Genomic DNA, 23,418 nt, shown 5'->3' on the forward strand with positions numbered 1-23,418 from the left:
ACGGCATTGTCTAACTTCATCAACCCTCATACAGTCCAGATATAACCCCATGTGACTCTTTGGTTTTTTCCTAAATTTTCCTAAATAAAGCTTAGACGATGTTGAAGAAATAAAACGAAATACGACGAGAGAGCTATTGGCTATTACAAAAAACGAATTCCAAGCATGCTTTCGGGTATGGTTGAGTCGCTGGATAAGGGTTATTGTTTCGAAAAGAAATTATATTGACACTGTTCACCGAAATTCGAAGTAACTCTTTTTTATGATATAGACAGAGTTCGAATATTTTTGAAACAGATCTTGCGTAAGAAAAGTATTTTACTCGACTGACTTATATGATTCATTTATCTCTATTTTTTCAACTTTTTTTATTAAAAAAAACATTACAAAAGAAAACATTATTTTATCTAGCGTATTAATAAAATATTATATATATAAAAAATAGTTTAAAAAGTTTCAAAAGTTAAAAAGTTTTAAAAAGTATACCTAATTTATATATATCTATATATATAATAAATCAGGTATTTTTTTTAAAACCATGTTTTATTTGTCTTGTAGTTACACTATAATTACAATTCTAATGTTTCAAATCCTTATATAAAATTCAAAATGCATTCTTCAGATATTTTTCTTTTAAAGTATCTAAACAACAAAGTCCAAAATCGAGACATAAAAGATATCTTAAATCTTTACAGAAATTCAATTTAATACTGGAAATTATTTATTTTAAATATTAAACACATCATTGTTCAATGCTTTTATTACTAAATAAGCAATTAATCACTACTTTCCAGTATTAACTTTTTATAAGAGAAGTTTCCTCATCTGGTGAACATATTCCCGATTCAAACATATACAAGCGCACGAAAATAACATATTTTTTAATATATTTTCATAACATATTTTCATTATCAGATCATATCATTTTCATAAAATATCTTTTATATCAAAAACATGAGCTATCACATTGTGCTATCGATACACATAGAATATACAGTGATCTATCTCGCAAATGATTACAACGTGATACTATTCAATTTAAATTCGATTTTTTGACATAAGTAAGTTCGATATGTTTGTGATATCACGTGACAATTTTAAACTAGCACCATCGGATTTCTCAAATCTATATTTATCTATATCTATATCTATATTTATAAGAAATAATGGTTATTTTGCTTCTCCTAAGCGCAACAAAACAAAAGTCTTTCCGGAAACGTTTCACCCTTCTTTCGAATCGTCGCGGGACGCAATTAATGACGCAGCTGCTGCCATCTGTGCAACAACGACGTCGGCCAATAGCTTTACCGACCTTAACGGCGAGTCAAGTCGCCATTGGTCACAGTTCGTCCACGCGTGTAAATATCCATCTTGCCCATATAAATTCGGCCCTAAGGGCTGCTTCCGTTCATTCGCTGTTGCTCGGCATACCAGTCGCCTGATCAGCTGATGACGTAACATACGACGAACGTTCACGCGTGCGAGACGAGGGTTGCGTGTATCTGTTGTGTTCAGGCTGTGCAGTTCGGCCAAGTGTCGGACTGTCGGTGTGGTGTGGTGCGTCCACGGTTGCCACGAACGGCGACGTTACGACATATAGGAGAGATAACCCGTTTTCATCGTGTCGACTGAGTGCCCGGACCCCCGCGTGTGCAGCCCCATCGTCACGCGTTGCTGCGCGTCGTACATATCCTCGGGCTGCGTTGTCACACCTGAGAAAGCGTCACGAGTATATCAGCGCGTTTTCCGCTAATTCTGTTCCCGCTGAGCGGGAGTGCAGGGGGATCAAGACATAGAGAGAGGAAGAGGGAAAGAGGAAGAGAGAGAGAGAGAGAGAGAGAGCGCGAGCGAGCGAGCGAGCGAACGAGCGAACGAACGAGCGAGCGAGCGAGAGAAAGAGAAGAAGAAAAGGAAACGACAGAACAGAACACATCGTGCCAGAATGAGCGTCGACGCGTACGGACCTAGCAGTCAGACTCTCACGTTCCTCGACACCGAGGAGACTGATCTGATCGGCGCGGACACGCAGGGCAGCGAATTCGACTTCACCGACTTTACGCTACCGTCGCCGAGTCAGACCCAGGCCTCACAACACGACGCGACCCAAACGCAATCCAGTCAACCTGTTCAGGTTGGTTCAAGACTTTTGCACTTGATCTTGTATGTCCTTTCCCTACTCTCCTTCGGTTTTCTCGATTTCCTAAGGAAAATTCTCGCGTCTCAGAAAATCAGTTTTCCAGAGTTTTTCTCAGCCACGCGGCCTAACCTCGAATTCGTTGCGTGCGGTGATAAAGCGATCGACAACTCTTTTTGCTCCATTTCTTATCTTCGTTCTCTCTGACCTCGTATCATCTTTTTTTTTTCCTTTATTTTCCATGATATAAGTCCGTGGAATTTCCGATGGTCGGCGTGACCTTGATCGTTCGTTGAAAAGAGCTACAGGACGGCACCACCTCCGTCGCTCATCTCTCTTTCGCCAGCTGCCAGATGATGAGGTTAGGTGCGGTCGTTCTCCAGCGTTCCGCGAGTTACGCAAAACGCTTCTATACTTTAAATGTAACGAAAATGACGGAATCCAAGCGCACACTTGGCTCGCAGGCGACGCGAAAGAAGAAATATAATGATGCATTTAACCCTGATGAACTAATTTCTCCAGCTTAAAATGCAATCGAAAACTGCGATAAAAGAAAGCATTAGCTGTGTCAGCTGATGCAACAATGAAACAAAGATGCTGCAACATATCTTTTAGAGAGGATTAAACTTCTCTTGATTTTATTCTCATATGCAAAAGTTGTTTTTTACTTATAAATTTTATATTTAAAAATGTTATTAACTTAACATTCTTTATCTGTGAATTTTAATGTAATTTCTTTATGTTACTCAAACATTTTTTCTAATGTTTTTGTAATGCATTAGATTAATGGAACAAATGGCAGTACGTCATTAGATTTAAAGATCACTGGAGCCGCTCAGAGTCTTGCAGAATTACAATTTGAAGAGGAAGAAGAAGAAGCATATTATAATCGTGATTTACCCGAACATGCATGTAAATATTGTGGTATTCATGAAGCATCCTGCGTGGTTATGTGCAATGTGTGCCGGAAGTGGTTCTGTAATGGACGTGGCAATACATCGGGATCGCACATTATCAATCATCTCGTTCGTGCTAAACACAAGGAAGTTACTTTACACAGGTGATTATACTGTAAAAGAAATAATAGAAATATATTAAAAAATGTATATAAGAAATTTGAATATTGTTTTCTTACATCTGCTTTAATTATAAATACTTATTAAGTTATAAGAATCCATTAACTTGTTACAGAGATGGCCCTCTTGGAGAAACTGTTTTGGAATGTTACTCTTGTGCCACGAGAAATGTTTTTGTATTGGGTTTTATTCCTGCTAAGGCTGATTCCGTAGTCGTACTACTTTGCCGACAACCATGTGCGGCACAGAGTTCTTTGAAAGATATGAATTGGTGAGAGTTAATTATTTTTAATTTATATGTATTATATATGCAGAAAACAAGATATCCATATGTATTTGTTTGTGAATCGATAATATTTTTAGCATGATGTAAACATATGTATATATCTTAATTTTTCAAATATTCAGGGATCAAGAGCAATGGAAACCTTTGATAGAAGATCGCAGCTTTTTATCTTGGTTAGTGAAGTTTCCATCCGAACAAGAACAATTGAGAGCTAGACAGATCTCTGCTCAACAAATTAATAAATTAGAGGAGTTATGGCGGGATAATGTTGACGCTACTTTCCAAGATTTAGAAAAACCCGGAGTAGACGAGGAACCGCAACAGGTTCTATTACGTTACGAGGATGGATATCAATATCAAAATATTTTTGGTCCACTTGTAAAATTGGAAGCTGATTACGATAAACGCCTGAAGGAATCTCAAACTCAAGAAAATATCGAAGTGCGATGGGACGTTGGATTAAATAAGAAAACCATTGCGTACTTCATGCTGGCCAAAACGGACGGAGATATGAAATTGATGCACGGAGATGAATTGAGGCTTCGTTACCTGGGGGAACTTCATAAACCTTGGTCTGGAATTGGACACGTGATTAAGATCCCAGATAATTATGGAGAGGAAGTTGGAATCGAGTTGAAAAACAATTGTGGAGCGCCGACGGAATGCATTAGCAATTTTGTCGTTGACTTTATTTGGAAGAGCACGAGTTTTGATCGGTAAGATTTCAACACAATAATAATATATCGATATAATTTTTTGTAATTACAATTTTAATAAATATTTCTATTTTATTATAGTATGCAATCGGCGTTACGCAAGTTTGCTGTGGATGATACATCTGTGTCAGCTTACATATATCACAGATTATTGGGTCATGAAGTAGAAGAGGTTCTGTTTCGTTGTCATCTCCCTAAACATTTTAGTGCACCGAATCTACCTGACTTGAATAGATCGCAAGTGTATGCTGTGAAACATGCGATACAACGACCTCTATCCTTGATCCAAGGACCACCTGGTACGGGTAAAACTGTAACGAGCGCCACAATAGTTTATCAGTTAGTAAAACAAAGCGGCGGTCCGGTTCTCGTATGTGCTCCGTCAAATACCGCTGTCGATCAATTGACGGAAAAGATACACAAGTCAAATTTGAAAGTTGTACGATTGTGTGCCAAATCGCGAGAGGCCATCGATTCACCAGTGAGTTTCCTCGCGCTGCATAATCAGATAAAGAATATGGAAACGAATACCGAGTTGCAGAAATTGCAACAACTGAAAGATGAGACAGGCGAGTTGTCGAGCGTCGACGAGAAGCGCTATAGGCTGTTAAAGAAAGCGGCAGAAAAGGAACTTCTGGAAGCAGCCGATGTAATTTGTTGCACTTGCGTTGGCGCTGGCGATCCGAGATTGCATAGATTGAAATTCCATTCTATACTTATTGACGAGAGTATGCAAGCTACTGAACCAGAATGCATGGTACCAGTTGTTCTAGGAGCGAAACAATTGATCCTCGTTGGAGATCACTGCCAATTGGGTCCAGTAGTGATGTGCAAGAAAGCTGCCCGAGCTGGTCTGTCCCAATCTTTATTCGAAAGGCTGGTTGTATTGGGCATTAGACCATTCCGTTTGGAAGTACAATATCGCATGCATCCTGATCTGTCACGGTTTCCGTCTAATTTCTTTTACGAAGGTTCTTTGCAGAATGGCGTTTGCGCTGATGAAAGAAAATTATTGAAAATAGATTTTCCCTGGCCTGCACCAGACAAACCGATGTTCTTTTACGTTACTCAAGGTCAAGAGGAGATAGCTGGAAGTGGGACATCTTACTTGAATCGTACTGAAGCGTCTAATGTGGAAAAAATAACAACGCGATTCCTACGCTGCGGCGTGAAACCGGAGCAGATCGGAGTGATAACCCCGTACGAAGGTCAGCGAGCCTATCTTGTGCAGTATATGCAATATCAAGGTTCTTTACACTCGAAATTGTATCAAGAGATTGAGGTGGCGAGCGTGGACGCTTTCCAGGGACGGGAAAAAGATATAATAATAATGTCTTGCGTACGATCTAACGAACATCAGGGAATTGGATTCTTAAATGACCCAAGAAGATTGAATGTGGCCTTGACTCGCGCAAAATATGGCATTATTATCGTAGGAAATCCAAAAGTACTTTCGAAGCAGCCACTCTGGAATCATCTGCTCAGCTTTTACAAAGAGCAAAAAGTACTGGTTGAAGGACCATTGAACAATTTGAAGGAATCCATGATTCAATTTGCTAAGCCAAAGAAGCTCGTGAACGCAGCCAATCCAGGCTCGCACTTCATGTCCACGTCGATGTATGATGCGCGCGAAGCACTGATCCCCGGATCGGTGTACGATCGTTCCGGTGCGCAGGTGAATGGCACACAGAACCACAATCCGTATTACCAAAGAAACGTGCCGCTCGACATTTTTAGCCGTACTCACGATACCATCAGTTACATTAGTCCGGAACGAGCGCAGGCGGCGATGAATAACATGCCTGTACCGGTAGGTATGTTCATGAACATGGCACACGTGCCGCCGCGTTTCTATAATCAGCATCAGCAAGCGTTACAAGCACGTCAAAATCAAAGAAATAGACGCGGTGCCGCTGCCTCGGCGAGGAACAAATCGGGCCCGCGTATGGGAAAGCTGAGTCAAACCGAGCAAAACACGCAGCCATACAGTCAACCGGGTTTGCCTTTGACACAGGGTACGACGCAAGGCATGTCCCAGCCTGGTTTCAGCCTTTCGCAGCCTGGCTTGAGTCAGGCGGAACTCTCTCAGGATTCGTTTGCGGTCGGCGAATTCCAATCACAGATGGACGGCCTGTTATCGCAGGATTCGACCTATCAGGGCGACCGAAGTGGCTTCTATCAATCGGGCCAGTCGCAAGCCGGAGGACAGTTCTCGCAGCCTTACTGAGCCGAGACCTACCTACGGCTGAGCAACGCAATTGCCATGCCATGAAGGCTCGTTCGACCAATTCTTCTTCGACCAACAATCACAAATCACTAACTGCGCAAAACGGTACGATGGCTCGACGATCGAGTACGATATTATGCGGCATACGCTCATGTCGTCGGCATGAGACAAAGGGGAGTGAAAGGAGAACGAAGGTTCTGTAAGCTAATTCGCCGTTGGAGGATTCCATCGTGGACGCGGAAACACACGAGGCTCCATGTATCTATTGATTGTAACAAATGCGACTAGAGCACAAGACATCACGCCGGCTGGAAGATGACAAATGACTACTGTTAATCGTGACATGCGCTTACCGTGAACGGATCGTTATCGTGAAGATTGAATGACGCTAAAATGAAAAAAAAAAAAAGAAAAGACGGGAAAAAGACGGGAGACTTGAAATGGGTGGGTATCACTTCATGACTCAATTGAATTTGACGAAAGTGTTGATGTAGCGTCACGAATCGAACGAATTTACTGCGAGGGAATTTATGAAAGATCTTTCTAGTAATCCATAGAAGATCGAATCGCAATAACACCAAAACGTATTTCCCTCACTGATCCGATATTCAAATCGAACGGAAAGCACAGAGAAAGTTAAGACTACATCGCACCCGAACTTCTGTGTACCCATAGTCATTTCGAGCTGAAGAAAGGGTACATTACTGTACGTGTTAGTTGCTCGGAATGCGCGGGTGCACGTCACACACATCGAGAGTCGATATCAGTTTCTCCGGTGAAATTTTGTCGAAGAATGTCGCCACAATGTTGCATTGTCGTCAGAAGTATGAAGCCAATGTTTCAATATTATCACGGAGATGGGACATCCTTTCTCAGAGGACCAGCGATTTCGCCGGTCATGAGAAATTCATCGGTGGTTTTGATCATTGATTAGGGGTTTTTTTTCCTTTATTTTATATCTATTGCTTATTTACCGCAGGGGTCAACGGAGCGCACGATTGGAAGGGTTGCTTTCTTTCGGTAGATCCTTAGCGGATATGCTAGCGGTCAACATGACCGAGAAAACAGTATAGACGTACAGCTTACCAAAATATATTCGTTCTTTCTTTCGTGTATCATGTTACATTATCGTTCTTTAACCTTTTCGCGGCGAATGATAATGTACGACGGTAAAACGCTACTCTGCCTTAAGAGTATCGCTTCCGACACTTATATAAAATTAAAATGTACAATTTCATCGCCTCGGAAATGTTATTATGGATTGTATAAACAATCACGAACCGACGAGTAAGGAATTACTGAAATAATTTATTTAGGGGATTGATGAGCCATTGAATAGCCTCTGTTTACAGAGGGAAAAGATTTTCAGCGAGCGAAGGGGTTAACACGAGAACGATAATTATAAATTTAAGGGAGGATCTTGATTTGTGTTTTTTGGCTATGGCATGTGCCATACTGCAAAAATTCTATATGATTACAATTATTGTGTGTTTCAGACATTACCATTATCCGTAATGGTACAAGTAACTCATCATCGTTCGAAATATTTTATTTGTATGGACCGGAATATCGTTCTATACATTTGTATTCGGATCGCTTTTCTGTTGCTTCCGAAATCCCTGCCTCCAATTCTATAGTCTGTCTGTACTGGCTTCTGGCGGTATTATCAATTCATTATATTGCAATAGATTAAGTAATAATTAACGTAACTTGCATTATACGACACTAAATTGTTTTATTTCTTTCGTCCAATCAACAGCATACCGCTAATATAAGCAGATTATAATATTGAAATTTATTGTAAAATCTTATGGAAAAATAAATTTGGTTTGAAAGCAACGTATACCCTTCTTTTCTCTTTCTCATCTCTTTTAATCGTTTCGCGTTGAGACGAAATACAATGGATATTTCATTTATCTAACGAGAGAATTAATAATAAAAATTTTAATATATATTATTATATATATTATTTGTTCGTATTATAATTTTGTTTTATGCTGCAATATGATATTTTTATGTAACTTATATAATCTGTTTAGAACTATAATTGCTTGTAAAGTATTTAGATATTTAGGTAAATTTAAATAAAGGATATAATCGAATGAAAAGAATTTTGGTATTTAATTGGATAAATGAATTAACTAACCGAGAATTTCAAAACGGTACTTGAATGTTCTCGAACATTTTCCAGTATCTTTCTAACTCACTTTTTTGTATACTATAATCCTCTCTCTCTCTCTCTCTCTCTCTCTCTCTCTCTCTCTCTCTCTTTCAACACAAAAGACACAAAAATATAATAGTAGTACCCAGGTAGCAGGACAAAATGGTATTTTTACTTTGATCTTTTCTATTAAATCTGTTCTTAAATGGTTTCAAATTTCTAGCCAGTTAATGATAAATGAATTTCTCAAGATCATACTGTAAATATCATATTCAAATTAATATTTATTAAATATAGAAAATATGAGAAAATGGCCCATATCCTGGAATCCTCTTTTATATAAAAATATAAAACTCTAAAACCGATAAAACTCTAAAAAATAGCTTAAAAGCCTTCTAATTGGTTATAAGCCACTTTTAGAAGCACTTTTATCGATAAAAAAGAATAGGGGAAAGGGGATCATGACATACTACCAATTTCATAAAGGCATTTTTACTTATTAAAAAAATTTAAATTAATAATCACAAATTAATAATCTTTCGTAGGTTTTTTACATATTAATAAGTGCTATAAAATAAACCAGTTTCTAACATCTTATAAAATATGTTTCTATTTGAAAAAAAATATAATTTTTTTAAAAATAATTTCTTTGGCTTAAAAATATTAATAATAATTAATAATTTTTTAAAATATTTTTTTTATTGTATAATATTATGCAACGTGTGAAGAATGATAAAACTTAGAAATTCATGACGCTCGCAATGCAAGTGGTCCATGATCCTCTCGTTTCGAACGTTTATAACATCGTATAACAAAGAGTGTTCTTAAAAAATTATAAATATAAATTTCTTTTATATCTTTTACTAATATTTTTCAAAACAATAGAAATAAAAGCTTTGTGTTTCAGTTTATAAATTATAAATATGTAATATAATATTTTCTCTTTCGATTTTCCTGTAATTTTGTTAATTTGCATATTTGCATGCGTAGAATATATTCTGAAAGAGAATGTTAGACGAGTTTTTTAATTCATCGATTGATTAATTGCATAAGCTTTTATAGAGCAATTGCAAATGCTTTTATAGAGCAAAGTTGCATTTGCGCATAATACGATTTATTCGATGAATTAAAAAACTCATCTATCGTCGTTTGATCCTTTTTTTTAAAGTTCAAAGTTTTCTGACGTCGGTAGGTTAAAAAATAATAATATAATAATAATTTATGACTGCGCATGCTCATTCTCTGCTTTAATTAATTAAAAACACAAATTATTTTTTTGTATAATTTAAATTAATAATTTAAATAGCAGAGAATAGTTTGTGATTCTAAATTTATATTTATATATATATTTTTTTTACGTGGATTAAAGGTTAAATCTAACGGTTCTTTGGGACTTGAACACTTTTCCTATTGCTATGCCTTCTATGCTTGAAAATATATAAATTTACAAAATTAAAAGAAAATCAGAGGAGAGAACATTAAACTGCATTAAATTAATATTTATCTAAAGAGAGCTTCTTGAAAAAAATCATTCTATCTTTTTTCGATATTCAGTAAGAGACAAAAACAGAATGACTCCTGTGTCGATTTGTGTTTTTTGCCGGAAAGTTCTAAAAGTTTCTAAAAGTATAAACACTGTTGACGATGATCACATTCCAATGAATTCTATACATACGGGTGGCACCCGTTTGACCACATCCCGATTGACCACTAGCCACTCACAGCGCTTGAACAGTGGAAAAATTCTAGGAACCGGTGCCTATGAATGGTTATGGTCAATCGGGACGTGGTTAAACGGGACGCTCCCTATACTTACGTATGTACACAAGGGTCATGTAACTTTTCCCCTAGGGTAGAAACGTGAAAAGTGAAATTTTTCACGTGAACTTTTTCGCCAGATACCTTGGTGGCGGAAAGGCAGAAATCTAGGGAATTAATAAATATGCTTTGGAATTAGAGAAGATTAGGGCTGCATTAGGATTAAGTGTACGTACATATACAATTGATTATTAAAAGATGTATATAAACTGTACCAATAAAATAATTTTCATTAGCTATAAAACCTATGAAACTATGTTTGATGATTTCACTTTCTACGCATTCAAGCTACATACATAATCGCTATACGTGAAAAGTTTCACGTGAAATGTCAAGTGTAAAAAATGAAAAGTTAAAAGTGAAAAATGAAAAGTGAAAAATTTCATGTAAAGTTACATAATTGACCCCCCAAAGTTCACTAGCACAATTACGTCAAATCCGATTGGATTAGATTTTGTAATAAGTTCACTAGAAAATTTCGGTCCAGCCGATGTGAATGACCGTACCAATTGTAATTGTGCTTAAGTGTCGGTCCACAATAGATAATTTAAACTTTAAAAAGTAAGAAATTGATCAATTATAATTGAATATGAAAAGAATAATCGACTATGATTGGTCAATTTCTTACGGTTTAAAGATTAAATACTTATTGTGGACCGACACTAACAGGACGCTCTCGTTTGCGCTACTGCGCATGCGTGAGATTCTCCCACCGAGCTCTCTATACTGCCTGAACCGCGGCGACATTTCATTTCTACCTCATGCAGCTATATTCACATTCCACGCTTTGAACTCATCACACACTGCCGCCTCGTGGTCGAGCGAATAAACGCGCGAAACGCAGTCCATCACGCCGAAGATTTGAAAATTTGAACATTCAACGAGGCTTGCGGTACGACGATTTAGTGTTACGAGTCACAGGCACGGGCGTGCGACATCAGTTGGGACGAACATTTGTTGTCGACGGGACGCACGTTTCCCCACAGGATCGCTATAATTGAGAGATCGCGACGGCGATCACGAACAACGTTCTGCGATCGTGTCTCTGATCGGCGTATCGAACGTGGTGGGTAATCGGGGAACGCAGCCCAGGATTGGAAGATTTGTTTTTTTTTTTTTTACAAATTTTTCGTTCGTTCGAGGACAAGGATTCAACGCAACATGGCGACCAGGTACGACTTTGTTTTATGTTTTTCGATACCCGATTCTATTTTTTTGTGCGTGTTTTTGCTTTTGTGCGAGTGATTTTGATCTCGTGGCGCATATCAACTCCCCTCTTAATATTGTATTATCAAAATTGGAACATATCCCGTTTCAACTGCGTGCTTTAGTACACGGTTGATAGGAGCACGTTCTATGTACACGTGTTTGCTTGAACAAGTACTTTCCAATGGAATGCCGTGAAATGTGTTTATGTATTGTGTATGTGTCTCACTCGTGCAGTCCCCGTCCAGCGGTAAGCACCGCTCTTGATCTTCGCGCACAATTTCTCTATAAACAAATATTTATACAAAATAGACAACAATATCTCGAAATCATCTCCTAGGAGGAGATATTATCTTCTTACTAGAAAGCCAGTAAATGTACAATGTGAATATCACATATTCTCTCTGAATTTTTTCTTTAAAACTCACTCGTATTCAGATACATCGAATATGTATCCGCTCGAGAGTAGCGTTACGCTTACTATAATTTTTTTTGTAAGTGTATTTTAAGGCTTAGTCTATTAAGATTCCTGCCTTAAAATAAATTGAAATTAAAAAAAATTTTTTATTTTTTTTTATTTTTATTTAAAATCGTCAAAAGAAATATAATGACCTGCTATTTGTATAATATAAAAAAAATTTCGTTTTACTTCTAAATAAAATGTTACAAACATAAGGTTAATTTCAAATATAGTATAGTAAGTTTATATAAAAACAGATCAAATTTACATGTTTATATTTAAAATAATGTATATTTACACATAATGCATAGAATATGTACATGTATAATATTTTATTCTTTTTATTATATCGATATATATTAATATATATTTTTTTTATTTATATAGATAATATAAATAATATAAATTTTGAAATATAAAACTAAACTTATACAAATAATACATATTCTTTTGAAGTTCTGTGTACGTTTAAATCAATGATTTTTAATCATTTTTGTTTTTCATAAACGTTTCATAATTCAATATTATTTAAAAGCTTTTGTACATTCTAAAAGTTATTTAATTTTAAGGAACAACAAAAAAAATTGCGTTTTCAATATTTACTTATATTTATTATTTAAAATATATGAAATATATTCAAGTAACATTACAAAAAATATTCAAGTAACATTACAAAAAATTTTAAAATAAATTATCTTTAAAACTCTTTGTAAATAATTAAAAATTAAATCAAAAGACCTTTTTTTAGCACAATTCATCTTCCCTCTTTTTCTTTTATTGAATATTTCCGAGTGCTCACCGAATTAGGACCGTGGCACACAAAAAAATTTAAGTAATAAGAAAATCAACATTATGAATTTGCTACTTCTTATGTTAGTCTAACATCCTAAACTGTGATTGGCTAATTCCCTTACCGCTTAAGTTTTCTTTTGTGTGTGACATGCCTTAGCTGAAATCACTGGGTGCTTTTCATTTATCATTTTGTCCTTATTAATCATTGAAAGCCAAGAAAGATAGAACGATACTTGGGTCACTAAATGGAAAACCCCCCCATTGTCCCCCGTATCGCTATTGTCATCTACTTTGTAGAAAGTCCATATATTCTTAAGTGTTACCAGGTGCTTTAAACCCAGGGCACACAAAAATGTAAGCAATAAACTTTTAACAGTAAATAAATCCATCAGTTACGATTGAAAATTAATTTTATTTTTTATAATTTTTTATTTAATTAGTTAATTCTTATTGCTTAAATTTTATTACTTACGTTTTTTTTTTTGTATATCATGGGGCTAATATTGATTTTATGCGCGAATGTTGCTGTATTTTTTTTACAGTATATTTTAATATATTTTAATAAATAACAAAAACAATTAGTAAGAAATAAACATGCTAATTTACCATGCTTTTTATTAAATGCTGTTTTGACAGACATTTCATAAAAAGCTAAAATTAAATGTAAAGCTAAAATTTTAAAGTAGAAAACTTGAATTTACAAAGTTTATTTTGCGCAAAATATGCTAATAACATATTTAGATATATATATATCTGTTTTTATCGCGTAACTTTTTAAAATTATTTTTTTTTTCAATTTTTTTATAAATAAATTTATTTTTATGTATAAAATTTTAATTTAATTTTTCATGAAAAAGGACTAGTTTTTTTTACACAAATTTGCGTACTCGCATATTGATTTTTCATAAAAAATTATAATTGATATTAAAAAAAATTTATGAAAAAAACAGAACAAAAGAGATTTTTTCGAACAGATTCAATTTTTATCTCCAAAAATAGATAAAATACACGAATTAAAAAAAATTAAAATGTCACATCGATATATTTATCAAAAGTTATGTTACATATTTATTACGATCTTTAAATTTGGTGAACTTTAGAATGTACATTTGTGATTTATATATGTTAGTTGTATGTTTATATGATTTAGTTAGTTTATAATTTTTAGAAAATTAAAAAGTATAAGTAATTAGATTAAATTTTTGTGCTTACTTAATTTTATATCCATGTATTTACGTATACGTACAGTTCGTAAATATTTTTGCTTATTCTCTTTATGTAATAATCTCTTCTATTTTTAGTATTAAATGTTTTTATACATATATTTTTTTATAATTTTGTCTTCAGTTTTATAACAAGTAGTCACTACTTATTACTAATGCTTTATGTTTTATAAATTATTATGAAATAATATGTATTATAAAATACATATATATAAAATTTAATTTAAAAAATTTAATTACTTTTACTATAATATATTATAGTATATTATAGTATATTTTATAGTAAAAATAATTAAATTTTTTAAATTAAATTTTATACATATGTATTTTAATAGTATTTTATTTTAACATATATTTCATTAATTAATATATTTTATATAATTAATATATTAATATATTATTACAATATATATACTATATATATATATATATACACAATATATATACTACAATATATATACAATATATATACTATATATATATATATATATATATATATATATATATATATAATTTATATATTTTTAACAAACAAAAATTATAAAGTTATCTTACATGAAATAAATGAATAAATATTATATATATGTTTGTTCTAACATATTTTATATAAGATAATCCTATTATTATTTCTATATGTTAAATGATATATAGGTGAACAAGTTTTTACATAATGCATTAACAGTTTGCAGAACTGTTTTGCTTTCAGGATATTCTTCTTTTGATAAAACCAGCAAATTGCTGCGTGTATGCTATGTATGATTTAAAACTACAAAAGAGAGAGAGAGAAAAACGAAGAACGCAGATGAAATAAAGGCACATTAAATCTCAAATGACAGAAACAATATACAATTTGGAACTTTAAAAGCATACGTCTTGCACAAAGTTGTACATATAAAATTAATATAAGTAACTCAATTTAGGAATTAAAAAATTTGATAATAGTTAAGAACATACAAATTATTTTCTTTGCTTTATATAAATTTTTCTTTTGCATATAGTTGTTTATATACGTGTGAAATTGTTAATCATTAATTTACATTACAATTTGTTCTTACAACTGTATATTTCACATGCATATATATATGTATATACACACACATACATATTTATAAATTATATAGTGTCTCATTATTAAATTTCTAATTTCATCATTGTACAATCTTGTCTCCTTATGTCATTACAAAATTGTTATATGTACATGAATTGTTGTCAAATTTTAGATTTACATAGTAAGATCTGAAAAGATACAAAAAGATACAACATAATATCTTGTTGAAAACTATATAAAAAAAATTTATTAAAAAAATATATAAAAAAGAAAAAAAAGAGACAAAACGAGAAGCTTGAAGCTTTCTTAAGTATATGTAAACATGTGTGCAATCGCTAGATGAAATTAATTATTGCAAAATAAATTTAATAATATTATGTGCCTTATTGATTGCTACAAATATTTATGAGTGTTATTAAGTGCAATATATTGCTGTATTAAGAATTAAATAATATCCTTAAAAAGGAGATCTACTATTATTTTGCATACTTATTTTGACTATGTATCATACTGTATATCCTTCACAAATGATGGTGCAAATAATGAGTGGACATCAAACAAATGGACAGTGTCCATCTTCGCAAACTCATGCCATACATATCAATGGCGTAAATGCACTGCATCAGTCTGATTTCACGCAGTATGGTCCAAATATTACTACACAAAGACATCGTGTTATACAGGTAAATGTTTAAAAAAAAATCTTTTAGGTTTAATTTACACTGTATTAGCATATATTTTATCGTGTAATTCAGTTATATAAATTAGTAGTATTATTTCCTTATTCATTAAATATTCTTCCTTAAAATGAAGTATAATAGAATAATCATTGAGATATAAAAATAAAATAAAAATTTATTCAAGAATACAAAAAACATAATAATATTTGTATTATCTAAAAATTAAATTTATATTTATATTTTATTAACATTTAAAATTTTCTTATATATAACAATTTTTAATTCTTTGTTTATCCATTTTATTTTATGATTATATTCATTATTGGAGACTGCAGTCCATTTAATACTTCAAATGCTTCGGATTTCTTTATCCTAATTAATTAATTGAATACTTTGGAATTGTAGTAGTATTAAGTGACACATAGTCGGAATATACAAAAAGATATTCTTGTAGACAGGATCTCCGTTAGATTTATTACAACTAATGGGAGTCAATGTACCATCATTAAGAGGTATGGAATATCTGCAACCAAGCAATAATTCATCCTCTGCAAATTGGGAAAGACGAATAATGCATACCAACAACGCATCAATTATACCATTCTCAAACTACAATTTCAAGCCTACAAATATCAATTCGACAAAAAAACCATGCTGGTATAATAAAAATAGACGGAGTTCATACAAGAATTCCTTTTCAAAATATGAGGCCTACAATAGTGACAGTGGGTTTAGTTCTCGATCACCAACACCAAATAAATATTATATTGACAATAGTTTAACAGAGAGTTCAGATGAACGAGATTCTACAAGTTCATTAAGAGGACAGTGGCTAAAGTAATTACTTTTAGAAATATTTGTTACTGTCTTTATTCCAGATATAATATCTTTTTTTTTCTTTCTTTATAATCTGCATTAAATGCGAATTTTTAAATATATAACTTATATATTTAAATATATTAAGAAAATATAAAGCAGAGAGAAAAGAAATAGAAAGTTTTAAATAAATATAAAATATTTAATTTCAAGGAATTATACATAATAAATACATTCATACACATAAAACATCTGTACACAGATTTTATATATATATTTTATGTATAATATACATATATATTATATATAATATATATAATATACATATATTTACTCATACACATACACACGCACACACACGTGCATATTAAATATTTATATTTTATGTGTACATATATATATTTTTTGTACATATACTTTTAAATTATTTAAAATTTTTTTTAAATGTATGTATATATACTTAACCATTAATTTAATTTTAAGTCGGAAGCATCACAAGATACAATCTGATAACGCACGTAACAATTATCAACGTCCTATCAATCATGATACTTCCAATTCTACTCAAAGATCTCGTGCACAAAATTATCACAACAAGAAAAGATATGTACCGAGTAAGCATTCTTTTTTTATTTAACAACATATGTATTAGATATTAAACATTATAAATATATAAAGGATAATTGAATAAAGATAATTTAATACTTTAATTTAAAAATAATTTAATAAAAGATAATTTACTTTCGATTAATTAGAATTCATTTTTAGCCAAAAATAACAATACGATCATTCAAAGGCATCCACGAAACCGTAAATATCATGAAATGCCGAATTATGACGTCTTTCCTGGTTGTATTACAACTCCTGATAGATTTCTTGCTAGATCTCATTTGCTAATAGTGCCAATAAATGATGTTCCAAATGATCTTCTGACTGACTCATCGTGGGATGATTTATCCATGCAAATTTGGCGTAAATTTGTAGTAAATCAACAAACCGAAGATACTTATAAGAAAAAAATAATGCTATGGAAGCACCTTAATACATATTTCAAGGTAAAATATGAGATGTAATATAGTAAAATAAAATATTGCCAAGATATTTATAAGATATTTATAAGATATTTATGATTTTAAGTAGCTAATTAACTTACTTATGTTATATATTTAAAAAATACTTTTAGAGTATACATCAACATTATAATATATTTTTTGTCGGCTCGACAATGAATGGGTTTGGTTCAAACGATAGCGATGTTGACATATGTCTTTTAGTGAAGGACGTGGACGTGGATAATAGAGATATGTCTTTGCACCATTTACTGGAAATATATGATAATTTCTCTCAATGTGGTATGTAAAATTACAAATAATAAATGTCGTATAATAATTTTTAGAGATCTATCTTAATTTATAAGTTATTATTTTGATAATGATATTGTACATTCATTTTTTTCTATCTAGATTTTGTCGACAGACTTAATCTTATACATGCAAGAGTACCCATTATAACATTCTATGATACAGTGCGAAAATTTAAAGCTGATATGAATTGTAACAATTCTATTGCCATAAAAAATACGCATCTGTTGTATTGTTATTCAAAGCGTAAGTTCATTAACTTTTATATCTGTATATGTATCTTGTTGAAAAAAAATATAACAATAAATATTTTAAAGAACAATAAATATTTTTTACAGTTGATTGGAGAGTAAAACCCTTAACACTTGTCATTAAACTTTGGGCTCAAGTGCATGACATTAATGATGCAAAAAAAAAGACACTGTCTAGTTACTGCCTGTGCCTTATGGTTATACACTTCTTACAATGTATGTATGCTGCAATAATTTTTTTTTATTACTGTTTCCTATTTTGTGATCTGATTTACTGTGAAATGTTAAATATGATTATTGCTATTTTCTAGGTGGTACTAGCCCTCCCATTCTACCATGCTTACATTCAATATTTCCAAATAAATTTCAAGATAGATGTATTTATAATATCGACATACATGAGGAATTGAACATTCCATCTTCCAGTCAATTGCCTAACAACAATCAATCCCTTGGCGAATTATTAATTGAATTTTTCAAATATTATATGCAATTCGAGTAAGTAATTTGAATACAAATAATATATTGATGAAAATATTAATTATTATTGATGAAAATATAATTTGAGTAATATTTTATTTGGCAATATTTAATTTAGCTTTGACCAGTATGCAATATCTGTACGACTAGGAAGCAAGATATTAAAAACATATTGTTCTGAAGCTAGCGGTGATTCTTATCAATGGAAATATCTGTGTATTGAAGGTAAGAGAGTATTCATTATACATATATAAAGAGCATTGATATTTATTTAAATTATTATATATATTTATTTAAACTATGATATTTCAGAACCATTTGATTTGTCTAATGCAGCTAGATCAGTGTATGATTATGATATATTCACATTAATATTATTTATAATGAAAATGTCTTATTCGACGTTAAAACGAAATCATAATTTAGGCGATGTGTTTCGCGAATGGAAAATTTGTTCATTTGGTGATGATGGCAATTGGGTGAGACTATTGAGTGATGAAGAATGCTAAGATTGTTTTATGTGACATGTTTAATACCTTGTGATATTGAGTATTATTTTTAGATAATTTATAATATCCGCAAGGTATAAAGTTGTCTTCCATATTTAGTTCACATTTCCCTTTTGGGGAGATGTTGATTATTACAAATATAGAGATGTAACATTATTATGAACTGTATACGTAACATCCTGAAAGAAATGTTACTCTCTGCAATTATTAATTGTCAAAAATATAAAAGATTGGATGTAGACATCATCTCTGCAAACTTTAAAATTACAATATAGAAGAAAAAGTTTGCAATTTATATTAAAGCTACAATCGATCAGGCTTGCATAAATCTTTAAATCTTTAATCTTAAGATAATTACGAGATAATTTGAAGTATTAAGAGCAGCAAGTCTATGAATAATTAAATAGTTATATGATTGTAGCTTATAATAATTATAAAGCAATGATTATATCAAAATTATTTAATGTGATTTTTTTTTAATGAAATTTTATTGGTGTATTATTTATGATCTCATGCATGAGTTTTTTTTTATCTAATGTTAATGAATATAAAATGTATAGTACTTCATATATACGGTTGTAATTATCATTAACATGATCTTATTGCTGCATGATATTGTGCACAATTATTTATTAAATATATAAAAAACAGGGACAAACAAGATCATAGATGAAATTTCCCTATTCTTTAATTTACTTGTTTTTATTATATTTAATAAGTATAGTCGCATTATATGTTTATAAAGTACTATATATTTTATATTTATTGATATTAGATGACAAACTTGTGCATGAGATAATAAGTCATATAATTTGGAAATATCACATTGAATAATTTTAATATGAAAATTGTTAACATCTATACTAAAAAATAATTATCAAACGCAAAAAGACGATTATCAACATATTCTCAATTAAAAAATAAATTATAAATTGCTAGTCACAAAGAAAGAACCATTTATTCAAGTAACATCTTACAGCATTATATATATAAAAATGAAAAAAAGAAGGAAATAGTATACTTATTTTTCTAGTTACTATTTCTCAAAAAGACAAAAGATTTACATACATGATTCATGAAAAATATATAAACTTTTAGTATTATCTTTTCAAAACATTAAAAACCAAAAAAAAGATAAAGTCTTATTAAAAGTAAAAAAAATGTTACAAATTTAAAACGAATTAATTACGTTTATAGTATTATTCAGATATAAATATCGATGAACGAATGATAGTAGTTAGCAAGACTGTGTTTCTTTTAAAAGGATTAATGAATTTTCTAAATTCTGATAATTGCTCTAAAATTGATAAAAATATATCATGTCAGTGGGATGATTTATAACTTAATCCTGAAACAAGACAATCGGCAATATATATATATATATGAAGATTTCTAATTTTATTGAAAATTGAAAAACTACAAGCAAGTTTCTCTATCTAAATCGATATTTATGATCTTTACTTCCGATGAAATACATATTATGATTCTTTGAAAAATATTTATTTTTCTTATCAATAATAATCTGCAATTATATTAATCACGAATAGACAATTCAATTATTGACTTTATTGAAGGACATTTATTCAAAAATTGTCTAAGAATAAAGTTACTTTCTGTATTCATTAACATTGAAAACAATTAACATATTTACTTGTTGGAAGATAGCAATTTTTAATAAATATTTTTTATTTTTATAATCCTTACTAGAAGAAACACTCAAGCTTGATACTTCGCTTTATTTATTGAAAGGAGATATACTATTTCCATTCTTTTGCTAATATAATTTTCTATTAATTGTTTTTCTTCAAGAAGTATATATAGTATTGTAATGTTCCTTAAAAGTATGTAATAACATATAAAGAATAAGGTTGTATCTGTAAAATATAAGTAAATTTTGTGATTACTTTAACTTAGATTTCGTATGGACCAAATATAAACAAGTAACAATTATTGCAAGATGAGATGTGAAGTAGCATACATGTGTTTTGCCTCATGTGTATGATACTCGCGATATTTTTCGAACTGATGAAAACAGCTTAATTTTTCATCTTAATTCTGCTGCGATATCCAATTATATATACATATATACATATATACATATTTTTGTACAATACTTATACATGATTATCTATATATTACTTCTGCAAATTTAACTTTACAATACATTATTATAAAAGTAAGAAAAAGTAATGACAAAATCACACAAGTTTGCAGGTATCAAACTTATATCATTTAACTAAATTGGCAGTGCTAACTCTTTTGTCGAAGTTAAGATAAAATGTTTTCAGAATTTATAAGATACAAGCAACCTTTTGTAATTCCGATTTTCTAAATATATGCAATGTTAACGCATACATATTGTTGTATTTATTCTGTTTTATTCCTTTCTAGTTTCTAATCCTTTATTATAAATCAATAATTATTAAATTGTTGTTTTCATATTATGAACATCATAAAATCGATGATTTTGATTTACATGTCTTAAATTATAATTCCGTTTATATACATATGTTTATATTAGTGGTTGGAAGTTTAGAATTTCGAAAGGCATCGATCGCGGTTCAAGGACATACAAGAAACGGTCGAAATAATATTGAACAATTACGCATAAAATATTCGATGAAATTTATACATTTATATAAAGATATTTCAAGATATTCAATTAGAATACAAATCTCTATGTTCTCGAAAAAATTGTCAGTTATCAAAAAAATAACTCCGAAAGGAGATATCAAATAGAACATTAAATTTTCGAAAGGCAGATTCTATATTTAAAACAAAGTTAATCTAATAATTTTATATTCTATATTTTCAAATTCTATATATTCTTTATATTTCTGTTGTAATGCGCAATAGATATTTTCCAAAATCCGTTCTAGATAGATTTAGTTATTAAGGAGTATTAAAATTACATTAAAATTATTTAGAAACTATATCCCGAAAAACATCGACAGAAATTGAAAGAACATACGAGAATGTTTTAAATATTTTTTAAACATTTTGTATAAACATTAACTACATTCAGCAGAAAAAAGTAGCTTTGCAACTGTTTTGTGTTAGAAGATATATATCTCTTGAAAAGCATCGATAGAAATTGAAAACATTCTCCTTCTTCAATTTTCGAAATGGATTTCTAGTTAAATAGCACCACGATTCAGGATTTATAATCCAGTAGATTATCATTTTGAAATTGGGGAGGATTTATTTTCCAATTATATGAATTGAGCATCAGCGCTCAAAGTCCAACGCCCCATAGATTTTTCGCGTAACAAAGCATAAAAACGAGTATGCAGATTGGCAATCACGACTCGATCGTGTCTAAGAAAAATAAATCCCTTTTAGGCCTTTGATTAAAAAAAAGAATTAAATTATATATGACTTACGTATTACAATTATTAAATAAAATTAATATTAAATTACAAACTTACCAAATTCAATTAAGTTAAATTAAATTCTGCAATTATTAAGTTGAAATTAACAAAGCTCTGGCGATTGAAACACTCATATTAGCAATATAACTAATGCTAAATAGAAAAAACAAATTTTCTTCGATGAGAGCTTTAAGTAATTCCCTTCTGTACTCCATAAATAGTTTACAAGACTAAAATAAATGATTCAAATTTTGAAACGAGAAATCACACGAGCATGACGAAAAGTCAATTAAACCAATTTTGAAAAAAAAAACATTGCATTATATTACCGACGAGATATTACTGTTATTATTGTTATTATAACGGATTTAATTTTAAATTAATAGTCGTAAAAGAAACTATTAATTTAAAATTAAATCCGTCATAATAACAGTAATAAATAAACATTATCCTCTCTTTGTTATCCTCAAACAGTACAGTCAAAACGGTCGATAATATCAACTGATACCTTCCTTCAAACTAGTGGTTACCCGGCTACGGTTGCCGATTGACGATTCTATTATTACCAATCACATTGACCGTAACCAGAACCTGCTACATTGTAATTGGTTGAAATATAATCGTCAACCAGCAACCGCTAGTCTGATATGGCTTTTAGGCCTGTTCTACAATGCGTTGTGTGTCGGTATCGTGGGTCATGGGCCATAAGAATGGGCCAATCACAGACAAATGTGGAGAGAATACTTGTGATTGTGATTTTTACGACCCACGACACACGACGCATTATAGAACAGGCCTTAATA

General features: G+C 31.1%; 2 protein-coding genes across 10 annotated transcripts; both read left to right on the forward strand.

Moving 5' to 3' along the window:
- Positions 1-1,328: 1,328 nt before the first annotated feature.
- Positions 1,329-8,278, forward strand: Upf1 (Upf1 RNA helicase). Its single transcript, XM_011639809.3, has 5 exons — positions 1,329-2,131; positions 2,917-3,194; positions 3,326-3,481; positions 3,619-4,212; positions 4,294-8,278. The coding sequence occupies exons 1-5, from the start codon at positions 1,943-1,945 to the stop codon at positions 6,437-6,439; spliced, it is 3,363 nt and encodes a 1,120-aa protein (XP_011638111.1). The 5' UTR covers positions 1,329-1,942; the 3' UTR covers positions 6,440-8,278.
- Positions 8,279-11,172: 2,894 nt separating this feature from the next.
- Positions 11,173-21,598, forward strand: LOC105427847 (poly(A) RNA polymerase gld-2 homolog A). Of its 9 annotated transcripts, none has more exons than XM_011639808.3 (12): positions 11,173-11,590; positions 14,806-15,830; positions 16,282-16,664; positions 17,127-17,257; positions 17,412-17,698; positions 17,827-17,995; positions 18,107-18,250; positions 18,343-18,471; positions 18,567-18,753; positions 18,854-18,960; positions 19,048-19,214; positions 19,298-21,598. In XM_011639808.3, exons 2-12 carry the CDS (start codon positions 15,648-15,650, stop codon positions 19,322-19,324), a joined length of 1,914 nt encoding a protein of 637 aa, XP_011638110.2. In that variant the 5' UTR covers positions 11,173-11,590; positions 14,806-15,647; the 3' UTR covers positions 19,325-21,598. The 9 variants fall into 9 exon arrangements, with proteins under 9 accessions (XP_011638110.2, XP_011638104.2, XP_011638109.2 ...); XM_011639802.3 differs by having other exon boundaries at positions 11,174-11,590; positions 14,806-15,040; positions 15,320-15,830; positions 19,048-21,598; XM_011639807.3 differs by having other exon boundaries at positions 11,174-11,590; positions 14,806-14,984; positions 15,320-15,830; positions 19,048-21,598.
- The last annotated feature ends 1,820 nt before the right edge of the window (positions 21,599-23,418 follow it).

Source organism: Pogonomyrmex barbatus, unplaced genomic scaffold (genome assembly GCF_055798465.1).
Source record: "Pogonomyrmex barbatus isolate J1 unplaced genomic scaffold, ASM5579846v1 scaffold3, whole genome shotgun sequence".
In the NCBI taxonomy this organism is placed as follows: Eukaryota; Metazoa; Arthropoda; class Insecta; order Hymenoptera; family Formicidae; genus Pogonomyrmex; species Pogonomyrmex barbatus.

Excerpts from the sequence above, each read along its gene's own strand:
- Upf1 (XM_011639809.3), top strand. The coding sequence starts at position 1,943 with ATGAGCGTCGACGCGTACGGACCTAGCAGTCAGACTCTCACGTTCCTC. Across the intron at positions 2,132-2,916 it reads AATCCAGTCAACCTGTTCAG|ATTAATGGAACAAATGGCAG; the intron begins GTTGGTTCAAGA and ends GTAATGCATTAG. Across the intron at positions 3,482-3,618 it reads TCTTTGAAAGATATGAATTG|GGATCAAGAGCAATGGAAAC; the intron begins GTGAGAGTTAAT and ends TCAAATATTCAG.
- LOC105427847 (XM_011639805.3), top strand. The coding sequence starts at position 15,648 with ATGTATCATACTGTATATCCTTCACAAATGATGGTGCAAATAATGAGT. Across the intron at positions 16,665-17,126 it reads TTAAGAGGACAGTGGCTAAA|TCGGAAGCATCACAAGATAC; the intron begins GTAATTACTTTT and ends TTTAATTTTAAG. Across the intron at positions 18,754-18,853 it reads AAATATTATATGCAATTCGA|CTTTGACCAGTATGCAATAT; the intron begins GTAAGTAATTTG and ends TATTTAATTTAG.